The sequence below is a fragment of the Elephas maximus genome, chromosome 1 (assembly GCF_024166365.1).
Source record: "Elephas maximus indicus isolate mEleMax1 chromosome 1, mEleMax1 primary haplotype, whole genome shotgun sequence".
Taxonomy (NCBI): Eukaryota; Metazoa; Chordata; class Mammalia; order Proboscidea; family Elephantidae; genus Elephas; species Elephas maximus.
In genome coordinates this window covers 15,329,355-15,355,434 of record NC_064819.1, presented here as the reverse complement: position 1 = coordinate 15,355,434, position 26,080 = coordinate 15,329,355, and the positions used below count along the sequence as shown (strand labels likewise).

At 45.5% G+C, this 26,080-nt stretch overlaps 1 protein-coding gene across 21 annotated transcripts in view; it reads right to left on the bottom strand.

The window, feature by feature from the left end:
• Nucleotides 1-26,080, bottom strand: part of KALRN (kalirin RhoGEF kinase) — a 792,110-nt gene that overhangs the window by 439,992 nt on the left and 326,038 nt on the right. For all 21 annotated transcript variants that reach the window (XM_049878536.1, XM_049878496.1, XM_049878604.1 and 18 more), the window contains 3 exons: nt 16,839-17,030; nt 12,106-12,237; nt 8,532-8,762 (listed from right to left, as the gene is read on the bottom strand). In XM_049878536.1, coding sequence (XP_049734493.1) covers nt 8,532-8,762; nt 12,106-12,237; nt 16,839-17,030 — 555 coding nt within the window. The remainder of the gene's footprint in view (nt 1-8,531; nt 8,763-12,105; nt 12,238-16,838; nt 17,031-26,080) is intronic.

The window sequence follows — 26,080 nt, the reverse complement described above, 5'->3', positions numbered from 1 at the left end:
ATGTTTTCACACAAATAGCATGCACATTCTAAGTTCCCCCGTATGTGTTTTCATAAGCACTGCTCTGCCAATTTTTTTTTTACATGTTGCTGTAAAAAATTAGCATAGTACACTTACAACTATACCTGGATGGGGGAGGGTAACAAACGTATAAGATGAGTGTTATTTGGGTAAAAATACAGTTCTCTTCCTCTCCCAGTTGACATTTAATGAACAGCTCAAACTTAATATATTTAAAACAGAACTCTTGATTTCCTTCTACCCAACCTCATTCCTCCCCTGGTCTTCCTTGTCTCAGCAAAAAATACTACAATTCATTTAACTGCTTAGCCTCAAACCTGGGTATTTCTTAATTATTCTTTCTTGCACACTTTTTCCATCACCACCACCCTAGTCCAAGCCACCATCTTTTTTCACCTATCCTACTAGCCCTCTGAATGGACTCCCTTCTTTTATTCTTGCTATTCCCATCTATTTTCCACACGGTAGCCAGACCTATTTTTTAAAATATAATTCAGATCATGACATTCTCCTTATCAAAACCATATTTCTTTCCCATCACATTTAGAGAACCCATATTCTCACCAAAGCCATTTCTTCAAACTCACTTACCCCTTTTCCTTGCTCTCTCTTCACCAGCCACACTGTCCAATTTTCCTGTATTTGTGATTGTACCTAGTTCAATCCAATCTCAAGGACTGTAAAGGTCCTGATTCATGTGCCTCGTACCTCTCCTAAACACATTCCCATGGCTCATTCATTTAGTGCTTTCCTTATATGTCGCTGGCTATCACTCTTTGATGTATTATACAGTTATTTTTAATGTTTTATCTCTACCCTCTGAATGTAAGCTCCATGTTGTTTTGTTTTGTTGACTACTATGTACCAAAAGAGAATTTGCTAAATAAATGAGTGAATGAACTCATAGAATCTGATTTGAGAACTTCTAGTGGAAAGAAGGGCAAACACCATTAAGGGAAATGGAGGAATTTTTGCAAACAGAGTCCCAACTTTCTTATTCCCTCATCTGGCTCTCTCTGATAAATCATTTTATTCTAAAGAGGGTATTAAGCTTGTGGCACATTTGCTCCATGGTACAACAAGCAAGATGTTCTGTTGTCTTAAGTAACTTGAAGAACTTCTCCCACTCAACTCTGCGCCCTCCACCCCACCGTTTTTGTTGTTGTTAGTTGTTGTTGAGTTGGCTCTGACCCATGGTGACCTTATGCATAATAGAATGAAATGTTGCCTGGTCCCATGCCATCTTCATGACTGTTGGTTGTTTGAGTCCACTGTTGCAGTTACCGTGTCAATTCATCTCATTGAGGATTTCCTGTGCTTTCGTTGGCCCACTCTTTTACCAAACAGGATGTCTTTTTCTAGCAATTAGTCTTTCCTGATGATGTGTCCAAAATAAGTGAGTCAAAGTCCCATCATCCTCACTCCTAAGTACTATTCTGGTTGTATTCTTCTAAGACTGATTTATTCGTTCATTTGGCAGTTCCTCGTATTTTCAATGTTCTTCACCATCACCACAATTCAAAGGCATCAATTCTTCTGTCTTCCTTTTTCGCTATCCAACTTTCACATGCATATGAGGAGACTGAAAGGACCATGCCATGGGTCAGAAAACCCCACCGTTTAGAAAGCATTGTTCTGTGGTAAACGGAGAGTTTGTTTACATGCCATCAGGTGTCTGCATCATGTTTTGATCTGGTAAAGGCTCAAGTACATACAATGTGTAAGAGCACATGGGAGAGCCCATCCAATCATTACTTCTGTCTCTCCACGCAGCATACAGAGCATTGGTTCTGCAGGGGAGCAGCTGGTGAACGGCCAGCACCACCCAACTCCTCACCAGGCTGAGACTGGAGAGTGCACAAGAGCCACTTGAAATGCCCAATTACCAGAAACTCATTTTCTGTCCCTTCTTCAGAACAAGTATAATAAAAATAAATGTCTTGCTATGACAGGAGACACTATTTTTTTTTTTTCCTTTTGAGAGGCTCAGCTGAAGCTCATTAGCATGTCTATAAACTCTTCTTCCCCTGAGAACTGCAGTCCTTTTACCTGACAGACCCCATGCTTGGTGGAAGCCAGCTAAAAAAATTCTTAGCTCAGCCACCCGCTCTACCACCCACCTGCTCCCTGGTAGCCCTGCACCTGTCCCCTCCCTACAGATATGTTTTGCTGTATATGTTCTCAACAACAAAAATAAATAAAATTATATAACTTTTAAAAAATGTTAAAAATCATGGTGGATCACACAAGCCCTGAGGCTCAGTAATGCCTTGGAAATGATTTCCTCTTCCTCCTACCTCCCCAGGCCCCACTGGCCCCTCGCTCCTGCGGACAGAGGCACCAGGTCCTTCCTTGGAAAATGCTCACCGTGGGAGGACCACTCTTCAGTCAGGACAGAGCTGCACTCAGAAAATCAACGCAAATGCCAAAGTACACACCAAGGCAGAAGAGAAGACCCTGGTGGGGAGGTGAAGAGAGGCACGCAGGAAAACAGCCCAGAGAGGAACAGAGGTGGGAAACAGCTTGTGAAATAAGGAACCCAACCAGACACATTTAATCTTAGTAACAAAAGCTTGGGGTAGGAATCCAACCATCCCTCCAATGCTTGAATCCCTTCTACAACATACCCACCAAGTAATGAGTCTTTTTTGCTCTTTTTTTTCAGGATGGTTCCCTCTCCTGGGCATTTTCTGATCTAACTGGGTGCAAAATATTCCTGAGCATTTTCTTTCTCAGACCCTTTAATCCACCCTTTCTAGGAAGAGTTAGTTTCCAGATGCATCATCATTCTGGTCACCTTTTAGATAACTAATCACTCTGTGTACAAGCCCCAGTGCTCACCTTTATTATACGAAACTGTTAACTGGATTATACAAGGCCAAAACTAGTATGATTAAGGGGCTACACCTGGTAAAATAGTGAGTAGCTGGTGGTTTTTTTTGTTTGTTTGTTTAATTACTCTTAAATCCCTTTCAGATGTTCTTTGGCAGGCAAGAGCCGACATAGTAATAGGTATAATTTTCCATGTGAGGCTACAGAAAAGCTGAGAGAAGCAGGCAAGATTCATTTGCAGTACAGGAACTATGAGCTTTAATAGTAATATGTCCTTTCAAATGGAAAGCCACTGAGCCAAATCCATTCTGCCATCACTGTCTTACCAGACTGCTGAGGTCAAGACACCGTTTTTGAGAGGACAGAGGAGTCTCAAATATGTCACCTCCGCTTCTACCCCCACACCAACCCCCTTCAGCCTTGTTTCCCACCATCACTGCCAGGAAGAGAGGGCATCCAGTTAGCCTTTCTCTTCCTGTTCCCTGCTATTACTTAGCTTTCTGCTCATTGGCCTTTCCTCAGGAACACCATCCTCCATTTCTCATGCTTACGCTCCAAGGACCAGCACAAATCCCACACCAACCACAGGGCCTCCACTAGTCCATTGTGATTTTCCTTCTTTGGTTCTGAACACAGACAGCCGTGTGGCATTAACATATCCTCAAGGGTATACAACTTCTTCTGAGGACACAGACCTCAAATTCCTAGCACAGGGCCTTGTATACAGTTCGTTTTCCAAAACACTTTATAGGTTTATTCTTGCAAAAAGGGCCCAAGTGGAGGTGGAAGAAGACCAAAAAACCAAATCCATTGCTGTAAAGTCAATTCCAACTCACAGTGACCCTACAGGACAGAGTAGAACGACCCCATATGGGTTTGTTTTGTTTTTATTTTTGTTTTTCCCACCACAAAGGCAGGTTTATCTGGACTTGCAAGGAGCCCCTAAACTCACGTCAGAAGTCAGAGGAGTCAGGGGAGTATGGACCACAGAGGGTAGAGACCAGCTGATGCAATTATGGAGGGCTTTTTCGATAAGTGCTGCTCTACTCTAAGCTTGAAAAAACAATAACCTACTGCCGTTGAGTCGATTCCACCTCATAGCGATTCCACAGGACAGAGCGGAACTGCCCCATATGGTTCCCAAGGCTGTAATCTTTACAGAAGCAGACTGCCACATCTTTCTCCCTCAGAGTGTCTGGTGGGTTCGAATCACCGGTAATAGTCGAGCACTAAACCATCGGGCCACCAAGGCTCCTTAGGGAGAAAAATCTGATAAATTATTCCATCAGCAGTACTATGGTAGGCATGCCCTGTCCACGTCTCTCTTCAGCTTCATGAGTCCAAATTCCCATCTTACTGGAGGAGATTTATTTCCATTGTTCCCAGCCCAGCAGGAAAAAGAAAGCCAAGAATACACCTGTCAGGGCCCTAGGGAGAGCTACCACAGAGCTGAAGTGCCAGGCCAATGCTGGCTGCAGATACTTAGAATCTTCTTCACGGATGCCTAGCTTTGGTTTACATCTCTCTGCAGTATCCTGGTTCTGGATGTTCCAGAGGCAAAGTATTCCTACTTGGGCAAAGATCACCCCTAGAAATGGCAATCGGGCAAGAGGCAGGTAGAGTCTTGCTTGCCCCTACTCCCTTCTTCGTCTCTCTCTCTCATTCTCCCTGTCTCTCCCCTAGCGTCTTCTGTCTCTCCTCCCATCTTCCTCTTTCTTCTCCCATGTATGTCTCTCTGCTATCTTTATTTCTCTTCCCCCTTCTTTCTTTCCCTATACTGCCTCACTCTGTGTGTGTCTGTCTCTGACTCTCCCTCCCTCTCTTCCTGTTTTGGGATGTGTGTGTCTGTCTGTCTGTCTTTCCCCCCTCCATGTAAGTATGCATGCGTACTTCCTGTCTCTCTTCTCATTCACCGTCTCTCTCTCTCCCTGGCTTTCATGTGGCTTTTCTGGAACTCAGAAGACCTAGCTTCTGGTTCTGGCACTACTATAAACTAGCTGTGTGGTTATGGCCAAGTTACCTTACATCTCTGGGCCTCAATTTCCTCAACTGGGTAGATTAGAATGGATGCTCTTTCAGGTCCTTGACATCCCAGATTTTAAAACCGAATAAAATGGAACTCATAGACCCACAAAACCTTTCCTGTCAGTAGAAACAGAAGCATGCTGGGACTCCCCAGTAACACAAGCACCAGAGGGCGCCCGAGTACCGCTTAAAGAGGATGCAGCTAACAACCCAGCTAACGCTGATTTGAGGGTTGACTGTGTGGTAGGCAGGTCATTCAGTCCTCTGAGACACGTACTATTATTATCGTTCCTATTTTAGAGGCAAAGAAACTGAAGCACCACCAAGTGAAGTGACCTGCCCAAGGTCATATAACCAAGACATGTCAGACCAGGATTTAAATTCAGCCTGTCTGACTCAAAAGCCCAGGTACTAATCTGCGATTTTTATCACACCAACCACTGATGCTTATCCACAAGCTTCCAACTTGGGCCGCTGAGTAAACATCTCTGGATCTCAGAATGTGTTCAGAGTCTTGGGTCCAGACTAGGTGGTTCAATCAATTCTCTCCTCTTTCAAGACATCAACTCTGACTTCTGCTCACACTTCTGCCTGTAACTGTTCCATTGGTACTCTCTCTGTACACTGGTTGGTGTGTTTCGGTAAAATTGTTCTTTAATTTTCAAATGTGTATGTCTTGTGCCGTTCTAACTCAGGAGGTATCTTGTCTGAACCAGTGCAGCCCTGGGCCTACTGTAGAGGCCCAAGCGTGCTGAATAACTGATGAGCACCACCATGCTTCAGGAGACCTGAGACTATGTCCCAGCCTCCTCTGCCTGGGCTGTAAATACCTGTACAGGTTTCTCATCACAATTCCCACAGGCAGACTCCTGCTACTCACCAGCAAGTCCTGGGTAGGCTGGGAGGCAGGGTTAAATGTTGTTCACTTCACAGAAGTAGAAACTGAGGGTCTCCTAGAGAGAACTACACTCAATTCAGCAAATATAAAGAGAATCTCAGCTTCGTGCCAGACATAGCTAAGAGCTATAAGCCATGCACGGCTGCTACTCTCAAGGAGATACTGGAGTAGATGAGAGATTCAAAATTAAAACAGCAACAACAAAAACTCTAATGTAACACCAAGGTGAAAGTGCTACCAAAATTACAGATAGATGGATGGATGGATGGATAGACAAATGACAGATAATAGGTAGGTAGGTAGATAGGTAGGAGAGATAGAGCAAGTTGTGGGAGCATGGTAGAGCAGGAAAATTGCTTGTCCAGTCTGATCCTGAAGCTCAGACAGGCTCATGGCTAGGAGTCAGGAGATCAAAGACCAAGTCTCTCATTTAACCCTTGAGTGCGTTAAGCCCTGCACCCTTCTGAAGCACCAGCTCGATGCCTGTCAGTCACCAATGGCTGTTTGGGTCTCAGGTGAGCAAGTGAAGTCCCTCACTGGGTTTGGTAGCTCTTATTTCTCTGTATTTTTCTTTGAGTTGGTCCCAATGTCAGAAACACAGTGAGTGAGTGACTGAGTGAATGGGTAAATGAAAGGTGTTCCCAGAAGAAATGACATTTCACATATCCTGAAAAGAACAATGGAATTAACCATCCTGGGAACTCAATTATCATGGAATCTCCAAGCCCCAACTCACACGCCCCATAATCTCCTGCTTGTTTTTGCTTAGCGCCAACACTGTAAAGATGAACTGATATCAATTCCAGAAATGCTCTCAGTTTTAAGAGCATGATGCAGGATAGCCACAGATATTTTATTATGCTTTTTTTTTTTTTTTTTTTAGCATAATTGAGATGCCTTGGTGGCCACAGAAAAGCCTGGTAGCAGCAGTTCCTGAATAGTCTGGTAGGGAATGTCGCCTTCCTGCTGTGGAAGCCTTTTAACTATCCCACTGCTGTTGAGTCACTTCTGACTCATAGTGACCCTACAGGACAGGGTAGAACTGCCCCATAGGGTTTCCAAGGCTGTAAACTTTTTTCAGTCAGCCACGTCTGTTTCCTGTGGGTCCGCTCATGGGTTCAAACTGCCGATCTCTGGTTAGCAGCTGAGCATTTAGCCGCTGTGCCACCAGGGCTCCTTTCCTAGTCAGCATTAATGAATAGTAGCAACAGCCATAAAGGCAGCAGGAAGGCAAAAGAAGTTTCGTAATCTGTTGCCCATATCATCTCGGGTCACTGAGAGTTCACAGAAACTGTAACGCCTCCTCTTTTGTGCCTTCTGAGGCTGGCACCTGACTGTCTCAATCGCAGCCGGACTCCTGGGCTCTCCTGTGCTCACAGATGATATATTTATCTGGAAGGCTCCAGATGGCAAGAGCAGGCAACTGATTCATTTGCTTCTCCATTCCCAGCAGGCCCCCTCAAGAGTTTCGGAGCCGGGCCAGCACATAACAGCACCAGTCTCTCGTGAGGCTGAGGTGTCGCCTCTGACGACTCAATCCCGGCCTCGGTCAGGAGGGAGCTGCCAGAGAGTCTCAGGGCAGTCTGAGAAGGGAGGATATGCCCGAAGGCCCACCGGCTCCTCGGCTGACTGCATGCCACCCCCTACCCAGTGACAGGGATGCCACCTCTCCCTCCGTCTTGCCTGTCTACCTCAGGCGCAATGGCCCAGGGGCCTCTTCCACCAACAGCTGTGAAGGGAACCAGCACTTGTGAAGACATGCACAGTTGGCTCTCAATTTTCCATGTGTATTTTGATACACTTTTGGATTATGCCTGGCGAATACCACAGAAGAATGGAAAGCAAGTAAAATGTTAGTTTATCTGAGTAGTCCCGAAATTATGCGATGTGGAAGGTTTTTGAGCAGGCAAGCCCCCCACCCCTGCCCCCTGGGATGAACCAAGAAGGGGATGACACGAAGCTTGATCTCAGTGCCTCGTTCCCACCTACTTTCCCCTCCTAGAATCAGTCCTCAGAACAAAGCTCCCAGGAGTCCCCAGGGAGACAGATACAGAAGTACACAGGGGAGAGATGGGCCATTTCTTCTGAAAGGGCATTCATGACAAGTTGTCCTTTCATGGTCAGAAACATAACCATTTCTTTATTATTTGCAGTGAAGGAAAAAGCTGTGACTGGTATAATAACGCAAAAAGACCGATAAAGTCAGAAGTAACCTCTAATCATGGAACATGCAGCGCAAAACAGCCCCTGTTTTAATCTGGTTTCCCATGTACACACTAGCCAAGGATCCTCTATCAGGCCCTGAACCCCACCCCACCCCCACTCTGGTAGGCCCCCACCTCCCCGATTGAGAAGTGAGCTCACTTTATGCTGATGTCCAACTCCAACAGGGCTCAGAGAGCCTCCCAGCCCCCCAAGTTGTCCGGCAATCTTGCTGCCTGAGTGAGGGTTAAGCTCTCCCAGCAAAAGAAAAATACATCATCTAACTGTAAGAAACTGCTGTTCCTCAGACTGAGTCTCTTTTTCCAAGAGCACAGGGTGAGAAGGCCCAGTCTGTAAAGCTGCTTAGGGGAGACGCAAACTATTAGCAAGTTTGGTTTGGTGGGTTTTGGGGGGTTTTTTTGGTGCAGGAAGGGTGCTGGGGGCAGAATTGCCCTCTTCCCACCATTACTCCAGGCTGATCACGAGTGCGAGGCCTCGAGCTCAGGCCCCTGCCTGGAATGGATGTCGCGTGGAGGGCAAGCAGAGCTGTTACCTGCTGTACGTCCTGCTGGAAGACGCAGAGCTGCAGCCGCTGGTGGAGACGCACCTTGCGGTGCTGCCAGATGCTCTCGAGCCGCCGCTGGTGGTGCAGCACCTCGTGCACCACGTCCAGCACCTGGTGCACCGCCTTGGAGTAGTTGGCTGTGGCCGTGAGGGACTCGGAGTTCCCAGGACTCAGCGGACGCTGTAGCACATCCAGCAGCGCTTTGCCATCCTGGCTGACCTGCAGGAAGGAAAGAAGCCCTGTTCCAGATCTGAGCCAGGGAGAGCCCCACAGGGCTGAAGAGTCCAGGGTGCAGCACAGCAGGTAGGGTGCAGAGAGAGACAAGGGGTCCCAATTAGACCTGAGAGCTGCAGTCATCCCCTCCGGTAACCAAGGAACATGCTAGCCAGCCGGAGCTGCTCTGGTGCCCAGCTCACAGCCCAGGGGAAGGCAGAGGATCCTGGAGAACTGGAATCCTGGGCTCAGAAGGAAGGCAGTTCATCTGCCCATATAATGTTTAAGGAGGGGGTTTGCTGGGGCACCAAGGTGCCTGTGAGGCTCTTACATCAGTGTCTCTCCTCTCTCGAATTTTAGCTCCACGAGTGCAGGGACTCTGTCTTTTTCACTGCTCTCTCTCCAAAGCCTACAACAGTGCCTGGCACAAAGTAGGTACTTGATAAATATTTTGACTGACTCATTGACAGAACCAGGCAGAGGAGCTTCATGTCAGAAATGACATTTGGAATAAGTCCCTACCTTAAACCTCTCCCTGTCTTTCTCCTTCACCTTCCTCTACCTGGCTTCAAACTTCTAGATGTGTGACCAGAGGCAAGTTACTAAACCTCTTTGGGCTTCGGTTTCCTTGAATAGGGCCTGCGTGTAGTACCATCTTCATCATCATCAATATTATTTCTTTCTCCCATTTATTTCCTCGCCATTTTCTTTCTTTCGTCTTTATTCTGGGTTTGTGTGGTTTTTTTTTGGTTTTTTTTTTTTTTTTTGGTCTCTCTCTCTCTCTCTCTCTATAATCCTCTTCTTTGTACCAAAAAGCAGCACCATTCCCCATCTTTCCAGAAAACGCAGAGTAAGAGAGGGGGGCCCTTAGACTGTGGACACACCACCCATGTACCTGGGTTCTCCAACACCTTCAGTGCTGAGGGCAGTGAGGGTGATATTCCCTGTCCTTCCTCTCATTGGGTTCCTGCCACAATTACCTGCGCCAATACACCAATAATTCTGGAGAGTGGTAACACACACCTGTGGTTCTACAGTGCTTGGAAGAATACCCTTTCAATTCAACACAGTGGTGACTGGGGACTTGACAGGAATTTTAAGACCCCATATGACTCTGGTTTAACAATGAAATCAAAGTTGGTTTAGAGTTAAAACAGTCTTTTTTCCTACCAGCAAACTGGGGAAGGGGCTATGCTCCCACCTCCATCCTTATGATGACAAATGGGGAGCCGTTTGCTCTGCTGGCAGCCTCCCCTCACCCCTCCTTCAGGCCCTGAGAAGTACTTGGTTGGGGGCTCAGGAACACAGACCCAGCTGTTCTCCTCCTGCTCACGGGGCTGCAGAAGCACCTGCAGGGCTGGCTGGTGACTGAGAGGAGTGATGGCTTAGGGTGAGGCTGAGACAGGAGAGGAAACCCAGCTAGGGAAACATGACCGATTTAAGTGACCACCACCTCCCACCGAACTCCACCATCCCCACCCCCTGGCTTATCGCCACAGGGTGGGGAGAGAAGGCTTTAATGCCCTCCAGAGGCATGAATAAGACAGACACCCTATGGCCAAATGCAGAGAATTTGAAAAAATGCTGTCTTTAGGCAATATGCTACATCTAGGGAAGGGCGATTAGAGATGGGAGCCAAATCCTAGAAATCCAAGTCAACAGGGGTTCTAGTCCTCTGCCTCAGTCTCCATGTCTATGGGAGGTCAGGGACAGCCTGCTGGCCACCAAAGTGGGCTTCAATGGAACACCTAGGTCCACAGTGCTAGGGACTGAGAACAAATTGGGAGAAATTGTGTGTGTGTATGTGTGTATGTATACATATGCACACAAACACATATATTTTATACACATATAAAAAATATATATATCATATATGTATATAAATTACACCCGCACCTCCTGATGTGGTGAAATATATTAATCTTGATTGTACTATTTTTTGTATTTTACACGGGGTAAATTTAGAGATTCTTGATCCACGGGCAGAGGGAAAGTTCTGGTCTAAGAGAGAAACCCTTGGACCATTTGGATCAGAGCTGATGGGATCAGACTCATCTTACCAGCCCTCCTCCATGCCTCTGACAATGACGAAGCCTGTTACCATCTGTCAGCACTTATACTCCTATCAGGCGCTGGGCCAAGCGCGTTACAGGCATTATCTTTATAACCCTGAACATTACCCTATTTGGCAGGTGTTATCACTCTCATTTCACAGAAGAGAAAGCTGAGCTTAGAGTGGTGAAGTGACTTGCCTGAGGTCACACAGCTTACAAGCCAGGATCTAAACTCAGTTTTGACTGAGGCAAGAACCTGGTTCTTACCTAGAAGACATTGGTTCTTAGACGTCTATGTGCATCAAACTCACCTGGGCTCATAGGAAAACGGAGGTTCCAGGTCCCACTTCTTGACACTCTGAGTCAGTCTAGGGTGGAGCCCAGGTATCTGCATCTTTAACAAGCACCTCAGGTAAGCCTGATGCCGGTGGTCCCGGAGCCCACTTGGAGAAACACCGCCCTAACTGACCTTGCTCTGGAGGAAACCAACAGGCCAGATGCTAAGCCACCTTCCCTCCTCATCCAGCCCTAAGCTGCCTACTTAGTCTGCCCATTTTGCCCTCATCAGTTTTTTAGCCCTCAGCCCCCCTCCCTCAGAATTCATGCCCAGCTAGTGAACCTACCTAACTGGTATATGTATGGCCACAGGGATGCACCTATATGGCTTTTTCCTTTTCCTTTAAAGAAACATCAAGAAGTTTGTTCCCCTTGTTAATTTTGCACTATCCCCTCCCCCCCCACCCTTGGTATTTCAGCAGAAGAGGCTTTTAGTTTTTCCTCCACATCTGTGGCCGTTTCTCACTCCTGAAAACACTTATCTCCACCCCAATCATTTTCCTCTGGACCTTCTAGTGAGAAAACTAGGATTTTTTGATGAGCTGCTTCATAAAAGGGGTGTCAGGGCTAGTGTATACACGCCTGTTCACCAACCAGAAAGCAAACTCTAGAGAAGGACAACTTTGTTTTCCAGAGACAAGAGTCCAAACCCTCACATCCAGGGAGGTGTGTGTGTGTGTGTGTGTGTGTGTGCGTGTGCATGTGTGTGCGTGCATGCGTGTGTGTGTGTATGTGCACACGAAGGTATGCCTACTGATGGCCCCTTTTTTTCTGCTTTCTACCTGGAGACACCGTAGTTCACAGGCCAAGGATACTAAAGATGACCCTAAAGGAAAAAAAATGGTTTCTCTTCTCTTTTGTTCAACCCAGACTATTTCACAGGGTATCGGCCAGTGCCCATACCACCCACCCATTTGCACATACGCCCAGGACACCCGGTTGCCCTGCTTGGTTCTCACCTCCGTGTAGGCTTGGGTCACTTGCTCATACAAGGTTTGGTGGTGGTGGATTGCCAGCTCTAGGTCCTGCATCTCGGACGGCAGGCCACCTTCACTACACATCTTGCACCAGGCGTCCACTCCCGACAGGAACTGGAAGGAGATGTGGGGTGGGTCAGAGGGGGAGTACTGGGCTGAGTGATGGGTAGGTTACCTAGAGCAGAGAAGGTCAGATACCTCGGGGAAAAGCAAGGACCTATGGAAGAACCGAGAGTGTTCTTTAATCCCACAAACACTAACCCCAAGTAAGAAGTCTGACCTAGGCACCTGTTCAAGAAGTGTGATTTCCACAAAGAAAGATTACTATTATGAACCTGCAGGGGTGGGAGTCCCCAGGTTGTTCAACAGGTTACACCCACACGTTGACTATAAAGTGCTGGTGCGGAAACATCTCATTACAATGCATGTAGCCCCTCCCATGTGCCTGTGGTTGTGCACAGGGCAAAAAGCTCTAGTGGCCACGTGGGTGTGCACTGAGCTGTGAAAAGCAGCAAGGAGTACTTCATACAGAATCACTAGGAACCCTAGGGAACTTCCAGAGACCCATTCCCACAGGGGATAGATATTAACCCCAACAGAACTCCCAATGTTGGGTCAGTCTCCTCAGGCTGTGCTACGTCTGACGTGGCACTGGCTCCCAGGGTATGATATATAGATATAGATCCCGATGGACATAAAATTATTTAAAAATTAAAATTAACAACTGTGGAAGGCCACGGGTCTCCACACACAAAGGGTGAGCTAACTGAAATCACTCAGGTTTATTGAGTGGAAAAATACTTCTTTAAAATGCAAATAATTCTTCGCCCAACAGTCTGGAATGGTTCTGTCTTCGATTCCTCTCGCCTGAGTGCACAGCGTCATTTAAATTAATTGTCTAAATACCTTTTTATCCCATTCCCTAGAACAGCCCATATGAGGATAATAAAGAGCTGCCTAAACAAACACCTAAAAAATAGCCTTGAATGAGGTGCCCCCCCCCAACTAAAAAAAGCATGGCTTATGAATTTCCCTGAAGGACTGGTAATACCTGAAGAAATCACATTTAAAAAAAAAGACAGAGATACGAATAAATTTCTTCTGATCCAAACCAAACCAAGTGAGGAAACATCAAATAAAAGTTGACTCCTTCTGTTGCCCTCAGTTCTGGCCCTGCCTTTTCTTCCACAACTGCTTGAGTTCTAGTCTTTGTGTCACTTTCAAGCAGTCAGTCCCTGGCCTGCTGGCTGTTGTGGCTGATTTTTCATTCTGTATTTTTTTTTAATCACATTAGGCCATCTCTTAGCAATTCTGGAAAAGTGCCGGTGCCATCCTGTATCAGATGGCATATGCTTACTACCATCTCAGAAGCTTCTTTGCCCCCCCCCGCCCCAGTAACCTGACAGCTACTTGACATTCATGTGTCAATTGTGGGGGGAGCATCTGTTCAAGGCCTTGGGATTTCTCTGTCATACTCTAACAGGGAGTCCTACAGCAGGTCCCAGAAAATGGTCAGCTAAGGGGGGAGAGACAGAGGAAAGCATGGAGTCTCCCATGCCAATCTGTGCCAACACTGAATAAAGTATGCAAGCGATAGGGCTAAGGAGAGAACAGAAGATTAGGGATCAATATTCTCATTTCCCTACGCATGAACCAGTCACCATTAGTCACAGCACTATCATCCTTTAAAAAACAAAACAAAAAGACACGGCTGGATCCCTCTCAAATGCATCGGCTGCACTTGACTTGTGGCACTAGGATTTCAGTCTCTGGGAAGTTCCCAGGTGGAAACAGGCACAGGTGGAGGACATAGACACCAGAATTGTATGTTGGACAAATACCCACAGTAGTAATACCCACCATTTAGTGAGCATGCTAGGCCCTTTACACGCTCCATTGCCAACCCCTGTAAGACCCCTGTGAGATTTATGATCAGCCCCTCGTTGCTATTGTGTGCCATCAAGTCAATTTCAAATCAGAGTGAACCTATATGACAAAGTAGAACTGCCCCCATAGGGGCTTCCAGGCTGTAATCTTCACAGGAGCAGATCGCCAGGTCTCCTACAGAGTGGCTGGTGGGTTTGAACCTCCAACCTGTTGATTGGCAGCTGAGTGCTGAATCATTGCACCATCAGGGTTTCCCTATCCCCCATTAGAGATGAGGAAAAAAGCTCAGAATGGGGAGGTGGCTTGCCTAAGAATTAGTGAATAGTGGGGCTGGGATTAGAACCCACGTGTGTCTGGCCTCAAAGCTAGACTCTTTCAATTATTCCACGTTGCCTTCTGTGTTAGAGTAGGTAATAGAGGGAGGGATTTAAGGGATGACCTTGTGTCAGGCTCTCCATTATTTGAGTTACCCAGAATGTGATACAGACAGAAAAAGTTTAGAGCTTAAGATTTTAATGTTAGACACACCTGGGTTGAAATTCCAGCTGCCCACAGATTACAATTATGTGATTTTGCAGTGATGTGTTTAACAACCAGCATTACACACACACACACACACACACACACAAATATATACAGTCATGTGCCCCACGACGTCCGTCCAGGCAACATCCGACTGCAAATATGTTTGTGGTCTGCTAAGGTTATAACAGAGTTTAGAAGTCCCAATCCGAGAATGGGACATAGTGAATCTATGCATGTTGCACTCGACAGTCCTGACGATCCTCAAAAACAAAAACAAAAAATTCTCCAAGTTGTTAAAAGGATCAGCCCCAGCGAAAGCCACAAGGCTAAAGAAAACGCGAGAGGGATGTATATCAGATATGCAGAAATTGCTAATGATGTGGATTGAGGACCAAACATGAACGCAAATCCCTCTCAGCTCACTGACGATCGCTGCTGAGGCATGAAGCTTGTAGGAGATGCTTAAAGAAAAAGCAGGACCAGGCTATGATACCAAGCTCCGTGCTAGCCCTGGGTGGTTGAAGCACTTCAAACAATAATGTGAAAGTGAGCGGTGAGTCTGCGAGTGCTGACGCAAAGGCGGCAGAAGGATGTGTTAAAACCTTAGATAAACTCACTGTAACCCAGTGACCCAACTCATTGTAGACGGAAATTATTTGACCTAGCAACTTTTTAATATGGACGAAGCCTTCTTATTCTGGAAGCAAATGCCTGAAAGAACCTTCATCCATAATATGGTATGGATGAATTACATAACGTCCTATTCCACAGAACGTCTCGTGGACATTAAGCAACACATGACTGTATATGTATACGAGTGTATTACATATCTACTGATATAAAGGATGTATAGCACACAGTTTACAAAGAAGACATTCTGTGTAACCAATTGAGTCTCACAGGATGCTTTTGTTGATTTTTGTCGAAGTCTTGTGAAAACCACAGCCAGTCTACGGTTGCAAATAACAAACGGGTATAGTTCCAACACGAATGCTGGTTGATATTTCTATTTATGTTAAGGATAAAAGTAAAAAAACACCTGAAGACTATTTTCAGATCACTCATCCATCAACAACACGAGTGACTTCTTTGCTGAATTTAATAATAATTTTAGAATACTGGAAGAACATTGCCTCCATTTTTGTGTGTTATCCAAAATGTAACAGCTATAGACACAACGCACTTTTAAGTTTAGTCCGCATTTTTTAGCATTTTCACCCTCACTTTCTTAAGACTCTAGACAATCAATAAAACAGTATGTCAAGCCCTGGTTTGTAGCATTTGCTGATTTCCATGGTCTAAAACGCCCACTGTGGTCTATTTCAAGCTATCAATGTGACATCACTGACGGTGGAACTGGGAAGAGATGCACAGTAGCACACCATTACGTAGTATTTCCACCAGACAGATAAATCAATGTACATAGCCTCAAGAAACAGGTAGTAGTAAAATAACCAGAAGCAAGAAAACGGTTAACACCTTAACCACCAGCTGAAAGGTTGGTGGTTTTAACCCACACAGAGGTGCCTTGAAAGACAGGCCTGGTGATCTGCTTCCGAAAGGTCATAGCCATGAAAACCCTGTACAGCAGTTCTGCTCTGCACACATGGGGTTGCCATCAGTTGGAATCGACTTGATAGCAACTAACAGCAACAAATAATGATGGTGTTTAACAACCAGCTCACATTTCTCAAAATTTTAAAAATTGGCTATCTATGAGCAAGTAGGAGCCAGCTCCAATACACCCCTGGATGTTAAGCAGGCCGTTTAATCTCTCTTAGTTTCAATGTTCCTCTCTGTAAAATGGGTTAGTAATATCACAATACCAGGCCATTCAGTAAATGGGAACCATTAATTACTATTTCTAGCCATTATACTATTACATCATTATTGACCATAGCAAACGCTCAACTTAAAATTGTTTTCCCTTGCTCTCAGCACTCCAGTGATCACTTTACTTTCATCCCTTTGATCTATGCTCAGGGAATACAAATCAAGTAGATAGTACACACACACACACATATCCCACTAAACTACCAAGCAGAATGTAAAGAGGCATTGGGCCTCCACTGGTATGAATAAGCAAAGCCACTAAGAGTTACCAATGTTTCTTGGTGTACACAGGGGCCATGAAAGTGGTAGAACAAGTGTTATTGTTGCAGCTACTCAGCAGGGTCTTTAGTGTTTCTCAGAAAGAGAGGAGGGGCTCTCTGCAGAACTCTGTGCACACTCCCACCCTGCCGTTCCCCTGCCTCTCTACCCTTCCCACCGACAGCAGCCACAGCAGACTGCCCTGGCCTCACCTGCTCAGCCTTCTGGTGGAACACCGCAGACATGGCGAGAATGGTGCTGCGCTCGTCCAGGGCAGCAGCAAAGCTCTTCCACTCCTGGTCCAGCTGCGTGGAAATCTGCTTGATTTGCTGTGAGGCGTAATGGCCAGCTTCAGAGAGGCGGGAGGCCACGGACATGATGCGGTTGATGTTGACGTAGGCATTCTGGGAACCAAAGGAGAGTCAGCGCTTAGCAGGGCAGGCTAAAAAGGCATCTGTTAAGCACTTTGGGGCTGAGTATTTGGGGAAGGGGGCTGCCCAAACAAGAGTTTGAGAGAGGCTGATATAGACCCAGTGTTTACATTCTTGGCCCAAGGATAGTCTCCCTGTATGACATAAACTCTAGGCAGATGGCAGGGACAGTAACTGAGGCCTTTCATTCTGGGGAACCTGAATTGTTTTTGTGCCATTAGTGCACCAGTCACTCTATGGGGATTATCTTACTTAATGTCCACAACCATCCTATGAGGTCATTCCAGGGAGACAGCACAGTACTTTCAAGAGTTACTGTCTGGAAGCAATGGCTCAGACTAGGCCAAAAGCTAAAGGAGACAAATGCACTTCTCTTGCTGAGGAGAGAGCTGTACCCAGGCATTACTGCCACCTACAACAGGGTACTAGTAGATCAGTGGTGGGATTCTCACTTTCCATGTAGGACACCTAGGTTCCGTTCCCAACGAATGTACCTCATGTGTAGCCACCACCCATCTGTCAGTGGAGGCTCACACATTGCAGTGATGCTGAACAGGTTTTAGTGCAGCTTTTAAACTAAGATGGATAAAGAAGAAAGGCCTGGCGGTATCTTACAAAAATCAGCCAATGAAAAACCCTATGGATCAATATGGTCCAATCCACAACTGATCATGGGTATGACGCAGGACTGGGTAGCTTTTATTCCATTGTGCATCTAGATGCAGCTAAAACAACCAAAACAGGGCAGGGATGCCCTGACAGGGACCACAACAGAGAATCCCTGATGGAGCAGGAGAACACTGGGATGCAGACCTCACATTCTTGTAAAAACACCAGACTTAATGGTCTGACTGAGACTAGAGGGACCCCGGAGGTCATGATCCCTGGATCCTCTGTTAGCCCATGACTGGAACCATTCCTGAAGCCAACTCTTCAAACAGAGGTTGGACTCCACAGTGAGCTTCTTGGCTCAAGTAGACACATGAGACTATGCGGGAAGCTCCTGTCTGGAGGCAAGATGAGAAGGCAGAGCGGGGCAGGAGCTGGTTCAATGGACACAAGAATACAGGGTGAAGAGGAGGAGTCTGCTGTCTCTTTAGGGGGAGAGCAGCTAGGAGTGCATAGCAAGGTGTGTGTGAGTTTTTGTATGAAAGATGACTTGATTTGTAAACTTTCACGTAAAGCATACACACACACAAAAAAAAAACAGGCCAGTGATGCTGACCAAAGAGAGCAAACATCTGAAACCAAAACCAAACCCATGGCCGTTGAGTCGATTCCGGCTCATAGCAGCCCTACAGGAAGAAGAGAACTGCCCCTGTAATCTTTAGGAAAGCAGGCTGCCACATCCTTCTACACAGGAGTGGCTGGTGGGTTTGAATCACAGACCTTTTGGTTAGCAGACAAGCATTTAATCACTGTGCCACCAGGGCTCCTAGGACAGCCAAAGACACAGGATAACTCTATATCTTTCCATCACCAAGTGCAGATGTCTACTGCTCCTGCACCCCCAAAAGAGCTGAGGCACCACCTGCTTCCAGTCAGAGATTAAATAAAAAACATTTAAAATCACAACATTTCTCCACGCTAAGAAGTCCGAGAAGCTGGACTATAAGAAGAACGTGGTATCAGGGTTGGAGGAAGGCTCATTAACAACCTGCGTTATGCAGATGACACAATCTTGCTTGCTGAAAGTGAAAAGGACTTGAAGCACTTACTGATGAAGGTCAAAGACTACAGCCTTCAGTATGGATTACACCTCAACATAGAGAAAACAAAACTCTACGCAACTGGACCAATACACAATACAATGTTGTTGTTAGGTGCCATCCAGTTGGTTCTGACTCACAGCAGCCCTAAGTACAACAGAACAAAACACTGCCATCCTCACAATCATTGCTATGTTTGAGCCCATTGTTGCGGCCACTGTGCCAATCCATCTCCCTGAGGGTCTTCCTCTTTTTCGCTGACCTTCCACTTTATCAAGAATGATGTCCTTCTCCAGGCACTGATCTCTCCTGATAACATGTCCAAAGTACTTGAGACAAAGTCTCACCAGCCTTGCTTCTAAGGAGCATTCTGGCCGTACTGCTCCCAAGACAGATTTGTTCGTTCTTTTGGCAGTCCATGGTGTATTCAGCATTCTTCGCCAACACCATAATTCAAAGGCATCAATTCTTCTTTGTTCTTCCTTCTTTACTGTCCGGCCTTTGCACACATATGAGGCTATTGGGAATACCATGGCTTGCGTCAGGTGTACCTTATTCCTTCTGCTTTTGACACTTTAAAGAGGTCTTTTGCAGTAGATCTGCCCAAGGCAGGATGTGGTTTGATTTCTTGACGGCTGCTTCCATGGTTATTGATTGTGGATCCAAGTAAAACGAAATCCTTCACAACTTCGGTCTTTTCTCTGTTTATCATGATGTCCCTTACTGGTCCAGTTGTGAGGACTTCTGTTTTCTTTAAGTTGAGGTGTAATCAATACTGAAGGCTGTAGTCTTTGATCTTCATCAGTAAGTGCTTCACGTCCTCCTTGCTTCCAGCAAGCAAGGTTGTGTCATCTGCATATCGCAGGTTGTTAATGAGTCTTCCTCCAATTCTGATGCTACCTTCTTCTTCATATAGTCCAGCTTCTCAGATTATTTGCTCAGCATACAGATTGAATATAGTGAAAGGATGCAACCCTGACACACTTCTTTCCTGATTATAAACCAGTATCACCTTGTTCTGTTCCAATGGCTGCCTCTCGGTCCATGTACAGGTTCCACTTGAGCACAATGAAGTGTTCTGGAATTCCCATTCTTTGAAATATTATCCATAATTTGTTATGATCCACATAGTCAAATGCCTTTTCATAGTCAATAAAACATAAGTAAACATCTTTCTGGTATTCTCTGCTTTTAGCCAAGATCCATCTGATAACAGCAATGATATCCCTGGTGCCATGTCCTCCTCTGAATCTGGCTTGAATTTCTAGTAGTTCCCTGCTGCAAGCACTTTTGAATGATCTTCAGGAAAATTTTACTTGCATGTGATATTAATGATATTGTTTGATAATTTCTGCATTCTGTCGGACCACCTTTCATTGGAATGGGCACAAATATCGATCCCTTCCAGCCACTTGGCCAGGTAGCTGTCTTTCAAATTTCTCGGCTAGATGTGCAACCACCTCGAATGCTGCATCTGTTTGTTAAAACATCTTATTCGTATTCCATCAATTCTTGGAGCCTTGTTTTTTGCCAATGCCTTCAGTGCACCATTGTGATAAGCAGATAAAATACTGAAGTTGTCAAGGATTTCTTTTTACTTGGATCCACAACCAATGCCCATAGAAGCAGCAGTCAAGAAATCAAACAATGTGTTGCATCGGGCAAATCTGCTGCAAAAGACCTCCTTAAAGTGTTTAAAAGCAAAGATGCCACTTTGAGGATTAAGAGGTGCCTGACCCAAGCCATGGTATTTTCAATTACCTCATATGCATTTGAAAGCTGGACAATGAATATGGGAGAATGAAGAAGAATTGATGCCTTTATATTATGGTGTTGGCGAAGAATATTGAATATACCATGGACTGCCAGAAGAACAAATGAATCTGTCTTGGAAGAAGTACAGCCAAATGCCCCTTAGAATTGAGGATGGTGAGATTTTGTCTGAAGTACTTTGGACATGTTATCAGGAGAGATCAGTCCCTAAAGAAGGACATCATACTTGGTAAAATGGATGGTCAGTGAAAAAGAAGACCCTCAATGAGATGACTGACACAGTGGCTGCAACAATGAGCTCAAATATAGCAACGATTATGAGGATGGGGCAGGGCAGGGCAGTGTTTCATTCTGTTGCACACAAGGTCGCTATTAGTTAGAACCAGCTCAATCACACCTAACAGCAACAAGAAGAATAAGACCTATGAGTTTCTGTTTGGCGTGATGCAAATTCTGAAAATAGATAATAGTGATGGTTGCATACATTATCAATATAATTAATGTCGCTGAATTGTACATTTAAAAGCGGTTAAAGTGGAAAAAGAATAAGACCTGTGGAACCCTTTTGTATGTCTACTTCGCATAAGAACATTGCACTCACTAAACTGACCCCAAAAAGCATATGTGCGGTGCCTTAAAGAGCAGCATGGGGGCTCTCCTTGTGACTTCCTCCTTTTTGTGTTTTGTTCACATTCATTTCCATCTTTGCTTGCCAGTTAAAAATTCATGAGCATGCATGATGTTTCCTACTAGGCCAGCAGAAAACCCTCCAGGAAGGAACAAAAGAAAAACCGCACAGGCACAACCTAAGAGCGATCATGGTTATTTTTAACCTCTACCTCCTACTAATCGTCTGACGTGTCAAAACAACAAGTAATACTGGGGCACCTACACCGGGCGTTTCTGAATCACAAAAGCATCTGCCCCAAGAAGGATGAGGGAGGCAGGTTGCTCGCACACCTTTGTTCTGTTTCAGATCTGCTCAGATGATAATACTTATTCTCCAGTAGGAAACCCTGGTGGCATAGTGGTTAAGAGCTATGACTGCTAACCAAAAGGTCGGCAGTTTGAATCCACGAGGTGATCCTTGGAAACCCTATGGGGCAGTTCTACCCTGTCCGATAGGGTCGCTATGAGTCAGAATTGACTCAACGGTGAGTTTGGTCTTTTGGTATTCTCCAGTAACGGCATCTCTGCTTGGTTGTATTAGTTCAGATGTAGCTTATTAACACTGGGTAGATTTAACGAAGGCTCTTTGTTTTGCTTCTTTCCTCATGGTCACCATTGCTCTTAGCTGTCCCTCCCCTCCAAGCACTCCATCCCAATCTGGGCCAGGCTGATAAGATCTCTCTTAATTTAAAAGGTCTCTGTGGAAGTTTAAAATGTTAAATGAAGTATTTGAACGCAAATCCATTCCAATGTCGAATAACCCCCTTGTTAATCTCTTTCTTCAGTCTGGCCTGAGACCTTCCCGACGCAGTGCATTTCCTTAACAGAGCTAGAATATTACTGGCTCCTATTATTTGAAAATATCCCTCCAAGATTCAGCCCTGTTCCCTGAGTTAGGACACAGATTCTACTTAAAACTGAACTGTATTTATAGAACTGACAGAAAAACTAACTCTGCACTTAAAAATAGAAGGGAAGAACAGGAAAAAAAAATCATGTACTGATTTTAATAGCTGTCTCTTCTAAGGGAATAACACTTAGACACCTCCAAATTTCCTAGTGCGTCACTGCCTTAGTTTTGATTCCCCCAAAAGCAGATCTTGAGACAAGGGTTTGGGGACAGGTAGTTTATTTGGGGCCTGATCCCAGGAAGCACAGTAAGAAAGAAGGGAAGTCAAACAGGAAAGGGAGGAAAATGAACAGAGTGTGTTTATTAGAGGTTACTGCTGTGAGCAAACGGGGTTCAACGTCTCTGGGGGCCCTTTGAGAGACTGTAGAACACACCCTGAGTTGTCCCACTGAGGGATGAGGAATCTGGGGTATTTATGCACTAAATTTCATCTCTCATTGGCTGAAGTTCCTGGCATTTCCAGCCTGACCCACATATAGGCCAAGCACTTTACCCAGGCAAAGGCAGAGAATGACCATGGGCAAAGAAATGCAGGAAGCTGGGTGTGTACGGAAACCATCTGCAGACAGCCCCCACGTTGAAAAGATATGGTGGGATATTGATGGCATTGATATAGCTGTGTTTTTCCTAACTGGATTCAAGTCTTGGATACCCACCTTGTTATCCAGATCGGTCTAGGGGTGTTGGGTTTTCTTGTCCTGGTGAAAGCCTTGTGCACTTTGGTGAAATGGGAAACAAGGCAAGCACTAAGAGTAGGGTTCTATCCTGTGCCCAGAGCCCTCCAGGTCCATCCTAAGGACACTCAGCCCTTACATTCTCCCCCCACCTAGGGAATATAGGGAGACATATTTCTGCTCACATTCAGGAAGAATTCTCCAGCTATCAACTGTGGGTGCCTCTGGAGACTGTTAATACCTTGTCACTCATTCAAATATTTATGGAGAATGGACCAGGCTCTATACTGGGAGCTGTAGGGGCTCAAGGAGGAATGAGACAGGATTCCTGCCCACCCATCCCCAGCTCTCAGGGGCTCATAGCTAAGACTCAAGACAAGTCCTCAAATAATTGTAATTTAAAGCAAAATGAAGTAAGTGCTTCAACAGAGGTAGACGCAACTCACTGTGGGGGTTCAGAGAGAAGCAGTCTGAACAATCGGCAGGGATGGTGGAAAAGAGCTTCTTGCATGAAAGCTTCTTGCATTAAAGGTCCCCTTCGACCCTTAGTTTATGGTTATAAGTGAAAGCTAAAACAAACCGAAAAACACTACAGCTTACATTTCATGTTCTAGAGACAGGCACCAAACCAAAAAAAAAAAAATCCATTGCTGTTGAGTCGATTCCGACTCGTAGTGACAGGCACAGTAAATGCTTTTATATTTCCTTATCAGTGGGCGGAGAAATGTCTTATTAAAACCAACAAATGATTATGCTTCGCAAAAACAGTAGACAGTATACTTCTCAAGAGAGGGATAAATATAATGTTGACTCACGAATTTGCTCATTGTTCTTCTCTACTGCCCCTTTTCAGTATATCAAAATGCTGCAGGCAAGTCATATTGCCCAAGTTCGCCTTATTTTTCTTCATTTTCCCTCACCCTAGAATCTGAGACAAATGGGCAGATAGATTCTAAACTACAGTTGCCCATGAATACAAGAAAGCCAGCCACAATCTAAAGGGAAGAGAAGAATGGTAGAGAAAGTCTCAAATGACTTAAAGGGAAAGATTGAGGTTAAAGAGCTGGATTAAGAGTTTAAATGAATAGGGGTGCTCAGTCGTTAGGCATAAATGAAATCTCATGGCCTTTGGTCAACCCATCCGTGGTTCTCCTATGTCATTGTTTATACCTCTGTTAAGGATTATTTGGGAGACATGTCTGTCGTGTGGACGTGGTCAGCAGGGATGGACGTTTTGACTCTTCATGATCTTTCCATTTTCTGTCCCACCACCCCTCTCCCTTCTTCCTGGTTCTGCCATTCCTCTTTACCAGCCTTTAATGCCCTGTGGTCCACAGAGCTGTCAGTCAGTCATGGGCAGCAAGGTCACTGGGCCAGGAGTCAGGAGACATGGGTCTGGTTCCAGCTCTGGAACTAACATGCGATGTCACCTGACTCCTCTGTGCCTCAGTTTCCTCATCTGTAAAATGTGAGAGTTGAACTAAATGGTCTCAGACATCCCCTTTCATTAGTGAGTAGTGTTGTTTCCATAACCCAGGCCTCTAGGTGCATTCTCTGTTATGGAGGGTGCCCACATTGAGTGTAGAGAGAAGTTCAGAGGCCACAGTACCTGGGGGAAAAATGGGCTAAATTTGTCCCCCTCCCATGGAGGTGGTGGGGCATAAACTGAAGAAATAAGCATAACTAAAATTTCAAGTGTCCATGTACAATGGAAGGTTTTAAACAAGACCTGATTCATGCTTTTAAGAGACTGCTAAAGCTGCCGTTATGAGTCGGAATTGACTCGGCAGCAGTGGGTTTTTTTTTTTTTTCTGGTGGGTTAAAGCTGCTGTATGCTAAAGGACTGGCAAAGGGGAGTATGCATGAAGCAAGACCAGGGAGAGCAGTACTGACCACCCTGGATGTACACATAGCCCAGCCTCGGCTGTCCACATGCCTCAGCCCCTTACCCCAGCTCTGCCCACTGCTCTGTAGTGAGGGCCAAGGCCGGAACTGGGGTCCCTGAGTTCTTCACCTCTCAAGCGACCAAGGGTCAGATGCCCTCCTCCCCTTCTCCTTTTCAGCTCCTTCTCCTAAACTGAGCTGGTAAGACTAACCAGTTTCCCACTTCCTCTTTCTATGAGGCTTCTGATGTGGTGCGTTCTGAAAGAAATACTGGCTCTTCTAGAAATAATGACTGAGGCAGGTTCTCATCCTGGTAACCCTAAACTCTTTGTCAGGGGCTGGTTGTAAGAGCAGATCACTGCCAAGCGTGCATATAATCTGAATTCCATTCACTTCACTCAATTTAAAAAGAAAAAAAAGATGGATTTTACATTTCTGTGTGTTAGGTGCCCATTCTGAATCAGAAACTCTTTCTAGTGGGTCATATGAGATAACATAAAGCATCCAGTCCGCTGCCTAGTATGTAACTGATAAATCAATAAATGTCATATCTTTTCCTTCATCCAGTTCCAGCAGACTGGTATTAACTCCCAAAATTAAGAGCAAGACAAAGCAAAGTTTTAATAAGGTGCTTTTTGCAACAAAATGCAAAAATCTATTAAGTATTCCAACAAGAGGCAAAATAAGTAGTTCAAAGTCCCACGGATTGTCCAAAAGAACACTTCACAATGTCATTCCTTGGCGTTCCTGGGAAGTGTCCGTTCCTGTAGGAGCCTGCCACATGTGCCCCAGCACTGCAGCTGTCCCAGCTGCCCTAGGTGCTTGCCAGCCCACTGCTCTATACACTACACACCGGCTGAGGGTAGACGCCCTTCCCCTAGGAGTTAAGGGCCTGGATCCCTGAACTGTGCAAAGTCTTTCCTTGATCCAGAGAGCTCACAGAATTCAGAATCAGCCAGTGACTCACTTTTTGAGCCATGTTCTTTCAACACAGTGTCCTTTCATACCTCTTGGCAAAATAGGGGTTTCTGTCTCTTGGGACAGCGTCCTTGAGGCAGCTCCACTTTGCTGGTGTATGTTATCTATGCTCAGAACACCCAGGAGTAGGAACACCTTGTCCTCACTGGAGGGGACAGATTCTTCTCCTTAGCACTGACTATATCTAAAAAGGTGCAGACACCTCATTCCCGTGCTGGGTTGATTACTCCATTCTGTCAAGAATGGTATTGGGTCTTTCATTGTGTTGTCCTGGGGTGACACATAACTCATCTCCAGGTTTCTTATCTTCACCTCCTGAGAGGCAAAGGGAAGCCACCTCAGAGCTGTCTCACCTCTGCAAGGAATGAATTCTGGGCACCGGGCTCTCAATTCCATTCCAGTTAACTGGGCTATAGCTTTTAAATT